The 9230-nt window shown below is 35.4% G+C and overlaps 1 protein-coding gene across 1 annotated transcript; it reads right to left on the bottom strand.

Moving 5' to 3' along the window:
• Positions 1 to 325: 325 nt before the first annotated feature.
• LOC140452960 (uncharacterized) lies at positions 326 to 1174 on the bottom strand. The gene has a single exon (XM_072547280.1). It carries the CDS (start codon positions 1172 to 1174, stop codon positions 326 to 328), a length of 849 nt encoding a protein of 282 aa, XP_072403381.1.
• Between the last annotated feature and the right edge of the window lie 8056 nt (positions 1175 to 9230).

Genomic DNA, 9230 nt, shown 5'->3' on the forward strand with positions numbered 1-9230 from the left:
ATACCTTTTATATGCTAATTTCTTAAAAATGCCCTCACATAAATAATTTTTATAATATTCTCTAGTATATAACTTCTTAAAATAACCAAATACTTTTTATATCTAATATTATCTAGTATATAACTTATAAATTAATTTTTTAAAAAATATCATTTCAATATATATATATATATATATACATATATATCTGATATAATATTACTAATTTCTTGTTTGGAAGATATTAATTTGTTTTTATAAGAAAGAGTGTTAATGTGAATTGAGTTTTGTTCACCTTTTAGTGTACGTACTTTATTCCAGATTGTAGTCATAGGAGTTCATGAATTTATGGTAGAGACATAATTTGACCATGTTTCTTTTTACTTTTCTTAATAAGATATTTAGTTTTTGCCCTAAGTTTTTTAAAGTTACCAACGGTTTCTGTTGTTTTATGTCTTTTTAAAACATTGAAAGCATGTTTGGTAGATTTCATAGCTAAAGCTATTTCTTCATTCCACCATGGTACTGGTTTTCGTTTGCAAGGTTTTGTTTTTCCCACTGCAATATTAGCGCATTTTAGTATAGTATCATTGAAATGATGAAGAGATGAATCTATGCTATCTTCTAGAATGAAGTTCGTAAGATAATCATTTATTAGATCTCTATATAAGTCCCAGTTTGGTGAGTTTAATTTCCATTTTTGGTAAACAGGAATATTCGGTTGATCATGCCCAATGGTTTCAATTGTTAGAGGAAAATGATCGCTATTATATAGATAATCAAGACTATTCCAAGAAAAACTTGTAGCTAATGAGTGATCACACAACGAAATATCGATGGCAGAAAAAGTACTATTGTGGTAGCTAAAATGAGTAGGTTTAGCAGTATTCATTAATATTAGATTTTGATTATCTATTAATTTCTGAAGAAGTCTACCACATTTGTCTGTTTTTATACTACCGCATATGATATTATGACAATTCAAGTCACCAAGTATTAGTTTGAAAGCAGGAATATCATCGATTAAGCGCTGTAAGTCTTCAAGTACATTTTCATTTGGATGAGGGAGGTAAATGTTACATATGTTAATAGGTCTGCAGTTGATATTGCATGATATAGATACAGCAACGGCTTCCAAATTGGTGTTTAGGTGAATTTTTCTTGCTTCTACATAATTTTTTACAAAAATACCCATTCCACCGCTGGCGTGTTCTGTGTCGATATTTTTGAGAAAGCTAGTATAGTTTTTAATATGTAAGTTTTTAGTTTTAAGATGTGTTTCCTGTTAACAGATTACTAGGGGAGACAATTATTTCATTAAAATATTAAGAGATTCTACATTGTTGTAATATCCGTTTAGGTTCCATTGTAAAATAAATGTATTAACCATTTTGGGTATCTAACTGAGAAACAGAGATATCACTTTCTATATCCGATGAGGAATCAGTGATATTGAGTTGTAATCTTTTTCTTAGCCTTGTTAATTTGGATTTTATATCGCGGTTTAAAATATGACCATGTGCAAATAATAGAATATCTTTAAATTATATCATATCCGTTGTGTAGTTTTCTACAATGGAGTTAGGGTTTTTTGAGTTTAAGGCAGTTTGTAACGCATCACAAATAACATTAAAATCAAGAGGAAATTTTGGGGACCTAGACTCAAATTTATTTTTAATGGTCTCTAACTCTTTAATAATATCAGAGGGTGAGGCTTTTTGGAGTTTGATTATGTGTTTAGGTTTTGCAAACGGAGTTGTGGCAGTTGATGTTTCTTGTATATCGGGTGAGGTAGATATTTGTCTTTTGGTTGTGTGGGGAGGTACTTCAGTATTTAATGGAGGAAAATTTGTTTGTTTGTTGGTTTTTTCTGTACACAAAGTGTGTTTTTCTAATGATGGTTGTTCAGATACTAAGGTTTCAGTGTTAGGAATTTGAACGTTAGTGTGGTCGGTATCCATTAGGGGAGGTTGTTGTGGAATTACAGTCTCTGGTTGATATGGGCTATTTATGTTGAGGGTTGTTTGTTGACATGTTGGACAATCAGTTTCCCGATGTCCTTTTGTTGCACACTTAGTGCAATTTAAGTTGTCGAGGGTAAAGTATATACGGTAGTTGGTGTTGTCATAGTAAATTGTAACAAAGTCTGGGATAAGGATAGTATCATCAGGGTAACAAACACTTGGCGGCGAAAGCTTAAAACATGGCTGTATGCAGTATCCGGCATGCCTACTTTCAAAAAAGTTATTCTAGATACTGGTTGAAGTCCCAGCTTTTTCAGTTCATATTCTATTAAAGTGTTTGGGACGGTAGGGCAACCATTAGAAATGACGAGTCTTGTGGCTTGGGTGATTAATCTTCTAATTTCAATTTTTGTATTGTTTAATATTAGTGAATTATGTGCTTGCAGTAAGGAATCCACGACATTAGTACTGGTGAGGTAAATACATACTCTACATACATTGTTTGAGATACGTGAGGCAAATAGAATATTTTTTTTTTGCACTAAATTTCCCACAGCAATAATAGTTTTGAGGTTACAGTTTAGTCAATAGTTAATATTTAGAGATATGCTACTCACAGTTATGATTTATAGCACAAATTAACACACTAACTATACTGGTTTCACTGATATACTTTTAAAAAATAATGTTTGGTTAAATTTTTAGCAAAATATTATTAATTCAGGAGACGACTTAGTTGCTGTATTTCATTACTATCTCCAGGACCGGACCTCTTTATTTTTATTTACCTAATACGTCCATTTATTAAATCAAAATCATGATGTACACTTATTGTATGTCCATACTTTTATTGCCAACTATTGTATGTAGGTAATTATTTTACATAATTACCTGATTTTGACTATTACTTAGACTTTATACTATGTTTATAGTATCTGTCTTACAAAGAAATTTTTTGTACTTCTATTCTCTGAAATTCTTTATATGGTTATAGTTTATAAATGACAAATAAATATTTTAAAATTTTAGTTTGATGAATACTGCAATTCATTGGATAATATTTTTTATTTTCCCCAGAGTATCATCTCAAAATTATTTTGTTATAATGTTTAACAAACTTCAGTTAGACAGTTGCTACAATCTGTTGGTGTGTTTTACATCCCTGACGTATACTATAAATTTTTTATTTAGTTACTACTACGTTTTTACTTTTGAATATTTATTTTTAATTTTTTCCACATTACTACTGCGTATATATTAGTTCATGGATAGAGGTTGGTTTTTTTTTTTGAGAAATATTCCTCAGTTTTACTTCGAAATTTTTCTGATGTGTAGGAGTGTGTAACATCATAAACGTCACATGTTTATTATTTTTCTTCAAATTATTATTTTATTCCAATTTCTCTTGATTTTATACATTTGTAAATCTTCTGTTTTGTGTTACTATGTTTGTTCTAGAGATAGTTGGCATCCAGTGATCTAGGTGGTTGCTTTATTTTTACAAGAGGCTTGGCTTCTTAGTAAGAGGTCGATAGCTCTTTTGAGGCATTTGGGGACCATGCGGGGTATGTTTATTTGCATTTTAGACATTTTGGATTATTAAGTAGGAAGCATTCTGTGTTTTAGTACTCAGAAGTTTCGCAGCTTGGGAAAATTGTTTGTCTTTTATGACATGAGATTTCGTGCCTGTTGGCACGAAACTGGGCTGGTGATAGTTGGAAAACGAGGACCTTGGGCTATCAATTTAGATACTATTAGATATAAGACATCTATGAAATGTTCCTCTGATTTAAGAAATATTTGGATTAGTCAAGTTAGTTTGTTGTTCTTTTTAGCAAAAATACGATAGATAGAAGTGAATTAAAAATTAATTTCCTGAAGGGTGGGGGTCAGTTCCTTACCTTTGAGTTCTTGCTCTACATATTTTACTACCAGAATACCAGATGAAACGATGATTCTTTAAATTGGGATGTTTTTTAGGATTTGTTTCAAGAGTTCTTTACTCTTAAAACTAATGTGATACTTGTACTCTAATGTGATAAACGGATCGTCCGTTCGATTTTTGAGTTTGGCCTTTATTTCCTTGAGCTTGATAATTTGGAGGTTTTCAGAAATTACACTTAATCTTTAAGAACCATTTTTCTGTTAACTAAGTAACCAAGTAGTTTCTGGGTGTTAACTGATTGTTAAAAAAGGTTCACAGAATATTAAACACGGGAGAGATATCTAAGATTTAATAAAAAAATCGTAGTGGGTATTTGTTGAAGTCGAGAGTAGCAATTTTGGAAGTAGAGGTTGCGATTTGGCTGTTTTATAGTTTTATCCTTAATGGTGAAAGACGCGGAGATAGATGCAGAAATTTGAAACCTGGAGCGGGTCCTGGGATTCCGAAGTTGATAAAAAGGGAAGTAGATTAAAACCGAGAAGATGGAACGACTGTGTAGCAGAGGAGTTGAAAGATAAAAGTTTAGGTGAAGGAGACACGATGAACAAAAATAAGTGTAGAATAAGAATAAGGAACAGCAACCCATAAAAAGGGAAAAGCTGACGAAGAAGAAGAAGAAAAAAAGTTCAAACCACCTGTGTATGAAATTTCCTGGATTAATCTCGGTGGTTGGTTTGTATCTGTTAATATGCCAATTAATTCACTGATTTATACTGAACAAGGAATATGATAATAAGTCTAGGAAAACAAAACTAAAAATGATATAAAACTTACCTGTATTAAGCTACCTACTTAACATTAAGAAACAAAATTCAATAATAATGGTAACGGAAACTAAAAGCAAAAAAATAAAACAAAAATAAATTAAGAATATTTATTTTATATACGCATGCGTGTATATTAAAATCACATAATTATAGAAATACGCCTTTTTTTTAACAAAATCGTCTGGATACTTTTAAGATACGTGTGTCTAAAATAAAAAAATAAAATATAAGCAAAATAATAAGGTCTATTAAAAATGAAACGAAATAAAACTAAATTCAGAATTCTTCAAATTATTTATAATATGTAATAAAATATTTATATTTAGTATATATGTTATTTTAGTTTCTTATTAAATCATTGTATACAATGTATGCTGTATACAATGTATACTGTATACAATTAAAATTGAAATGTACAGGGTAACTCATGAACACAAAGGAACATATTGTATATTTTTATACTTTTAACAGCTCTTCAACACTCTGATCTCAACGAACTATATCATTTAGGGCATATTATAATTATTACGTGATGAAATTTTTCAATTATACAGTGTGAAAACCAGTTACAGAATATCCTTGTTTGTGTCGTTATTTTTGAAAATAATAAAATACGCTTTTTACGGCAACGCTTTTAAATTCCAATGTGCGCCTTTTAAATATAATGTAAAGTCTTTTATTTATTTATAATTATTTATATTTTGTTGTGAATTCTTTAATTTATAATGTCTTGTTCTTATTTTAATTTACTAAAGGTTCAATATTTATAACACTTACGAATTTAATTTATTTTCTTTATTTATATTAATTTATCTTACAATAATTTATATATCCGAACGTAACAATTAAATCGCGAGCGCGTCTTCAAAATCAACTGTCCCTTCCATGAAAGCTCCGTTATTATATATCAAAACACAGCCGGTCGAGAATTCAGCATGATTATACTAGAAGGTCAATCCGGGTCATCGTTTCGACCGTTTTCTGGAAGGTCTGTTCAGGTAAATAGAAGCCTCTCGTAAAATCTAAAACATAAACATGTGAATAAAAGCATGTTTACAGGTTTTTAAATATGACTCATATTTTTACGTAACATTGCCCCATTCTCAAAAGATGGTTCCTTCTGGAACCTTGTCGGGACTAGAACTGGAACGGTATGCTGGTATCGGCAACTGGACCCTCTTTTACAACTTCCAGTTGTGTAAAAATGACAAGGGACGGTTTTCTCTCCGCACCAGTAACTATGCTGATTGCAACAGACTAACACCTGGACTTCGGTGTCTTTAAAGATCTCCTCCACCATATTTCGGATAACCCTCCAATCTAATTGGCGGCACTCCAACTTTGGCATGGCTAACTTTTGCACGTCGGACTCTAGTACGTGCCCTCTCAATTAAAGTAAGGCTTCCCATACATCTCGGTAGGTAGGTTGGTCACGGGCAGTGTCTTTTGTTACCAGATAGAAAAGGTAACGTGATGCATCTTGGAGTTTCAAGGTTTTACCGGGAGCTGGCACCTGGCATTGAAGTTCTGCAACTCGACCAAACTTCCTTCGAAAGACGGATGCCAACTCTGGTGCGTCTTTGATACTGGCCGGGATGGTAAGGGCCAGCGAGTAGTCATCGGGGAGCGCGAGTAGATCTTGCTTTTCTTCAGTGGTAACACCATGTCTTGCTTTACCGGTACCTCCATAGGCACCCATGAATTCCTCAAACGTGAGGTCAGACACGTCTTGGACTTGGTTTACTTTCACTTCTTCATCTACGTCGTGGTCACCTTCGAAAGACGCCAGCCGGTTATGGTGTATGATATGCTGTAGTTCTTGTTTTCTTCATGCCTAGTCTATCACATATTCCTTGGAATAGATCGCTTTCGAAGTTCCTGCCTTGGTCACTATGTATCTCCAAAGGCACTCCAAATCGGCTGATATATTCTTGGATCAACTTATCCGCAACGGTGGCGGCCTTCTGGTCTGGAAGTGCGTAAATCTCGACCCACTTAGTAAAGTAATCCATTACTACCAACATGTACTTGCCATTTTCACTTTCTGGAAATGGCCCAGCGATATCCAAAGCTATTCTTTTAAACGGGCTTCCAACATTAGATTGTCTCATAGGAGCTCTCCTTTTTCGGTAAGGCCCGTTACTCGTGGCACAAATAGTACATTTCTTACACCAGTCTTTTACGTCGTCGGAACCGTTCATCCAATAAAACCATTCCCGAATTCGCTGAAGGGTTTTCTTTACACCAAAATGCCCTCCCGATGGACTGTCGTGTAACTGACGAAGAACTTCGGCTATTCTGCTCTTTGGGATCACCAACTGTCTTCTCTTCTCTGAACCGTCGCCATTTTCCAGGACTCGTTTAAGCAAGCCATCTTCGATGATAAATGAGTCCTACTGGGCCCAATACGTCTTAACTACTGAGCATAGGTTTGATATTTCCTGCCAAGGTGGTCGACGGTTTTCCTCTTTCCATTTTCGGATTTTCTGTATAACTGGATCTCTCTCTTGTTCTTCCCTTATCTTAGTAGGCGTCCAGTCGTCGTTGACAATCGTCGTTCTTAGCACTGCTGCTTCCTTGGATTCCGTTTTGTTGCAGTGGGAACACTCTGCTGGGCATGGCCTTCTAGAAAGAGAATCAGCGTTTCTGTGGCTAACTCCGGCCCGGTGCTCAATCTTAAAATCGTATTCTTGGAGTCGTTCGATCCACCTGGCTATCTGACCCTCTGGATTCTTAAACTGCATCAACCACTTAAGGGCGGCATGGTCGGTTCGGATTAGAAACTTTCTGCCATAGATGTATTGATAGAAGTGCTCTACTGATTTAACTACTGCTAGAAGTTCTCTTCTCGTGACGCAATAATTCCGCTCAGGTTTTGAAAGAACTTTACTAAAATATCCGAGGACTCGTTCCTGTTCTCCTTGAATCTGAGACAGCACTCCTCCAATTTCCGCATTACTTGCATCCGTATCTAAGATGAACTCTCCTTCTGGCAGTGGATACCCTAAAATTGGTGCTGTTATTAGATGCTTTTTTAAGGTCTCAAAGGCATATTGGCAATCTGTATCCCAGCGGTATTATCTTGCTTCCTCTGTAAGTCGCGTTAATGGCTTAGCGATATCTGCAAACTTCTTAATAAACCTCCGGTAATAAGTACATAGTCCAAGAAAACTTCTCACTTGATGTTTGTCAGTTGGTTTTGGCCATTCCTTAATGGAATCGATTTTTCCCTTATCCACGGCCACTCCTTCTTTACTGACTATATGACCCAGATAATTGACTTTACCCTGAAATAGCTGGCACTTCTTGGGGTTTAGCATCAATTGAACAGCTTTAAGTCGATTAAAAACGTTTTCTGAATTCTTCAAATGTTCTTCGAATGTCTCTCCCAAGACGATTATGTCATCTAAATAAACCAGGCATGTTTTCCAAGATACCCCTCTCAACACATTTTCCAGAAGCCTCTCAAATGTCGCAGGAGCATTACAGAGTCCAAATGGCATAACGTTGAATTGCCACAATCCAGATCCTGTGGTGAAGGCTGTCTTTTCTGTATCTACTGGGTTCATTTCTACCTGCCAGTATCCAGACTTCAAATCCAAAGTAGAAAATAGTTTACTTCCAGCCAATGTGTCCAATGTGTCATCGATCCGAGGCAGAGGATAACTATCTTTCTTGGTAACGTTGTTCAGCAAACGGTAATCCACACAGAACCTCGTCGTTCCGTCTTTCTTCTTAACCAGGACCACCGGAGAGACCCATTGGCTCGTAGAAGGTTCTATCACCCCGTCTTTCTTCATTTCCTGAACAATCGTTTCAGCTTCCTCTCTTTTCGCCTGTGGTAATCGTCGAGCTGTCTGACGAATTGGCTTAGCATTACCAGTATCAATTTTATGCTTAACAACGGTAGTTCTTCCCGTCTTTTTTCCTTTCGGTACGAAAATATCACGATACTGCCGAAGAAATTCCCTTAATTTCCTTTTCTTAATCTGATTCAGAGACTGTCCTGCAACTGCAACCATTTGGTCGAATTTGTCGTTGGAATTATCAGATGTTGTCGCTTGACGGATTATGGATGTCACAGGTACACAAGTTCCTACTTTTGTTTCTTTCTTTATGGTCACTGGGTAGTCGTTGACATTGATAAGTCTCACAGGAATTTCCTTAGCCGAAGTCACCAATTCCTTTCCAATTATGATTCCACGGCCAACCTCATCGTCGTGGTTCCAAGGCTCCATCATAACAGGTCTCCCTTCGTCCACAATTCCCTGTAGCCGCGCTACTATGATCGTTTCGCTTCTCGCAGGCACGACTGTATCTTCTTTAATGGCTGCTTGCACAGTGTTGTCATTATGTGGATGGAGAAATACTTCATCGTTGCCAACTTTGATTACCTTATTCTTAAAATTCAATTGGAATCCATGCATATTCATTACGTCCATTCCTAATATAACATCCTCTTCGATGTCAGCAACTATAACAGTATGGACAAACTTTTCTGCTCCAATTCCCAATTGTACCTGGATTTCTCCATGAATGTTGGCATTTTCACCTGTAGCGGTCCAAAGTCGCAAC

The sequence above is a fragment of the Diabrotica undecimpunctata genome, chromosome 11, assembly GCF_040954645.1.
Source record: "Diabrotica undecimpunctata isolate CICGRU chromosome 11, icDiaUnde3, whole genome shotgun sequence".
NCBI classification, from domain to species: Eukaryota; Metazoa; Arthropoda; class Insecta; order Coleoptera; family Chrysomelidae; genus Diabrotica; species Diabrotica undecimpunctata.

Bases quoted from the DNA above. Each gene is read 5' to 3' on its own strand.
- LOC140452960 (XM_072547280.1), bottom strand. From the start codon at position 1,174: ATGGGTATTTTTGTAAAAAATTATGTAGAAGCAAGAAAAATTCACCTA.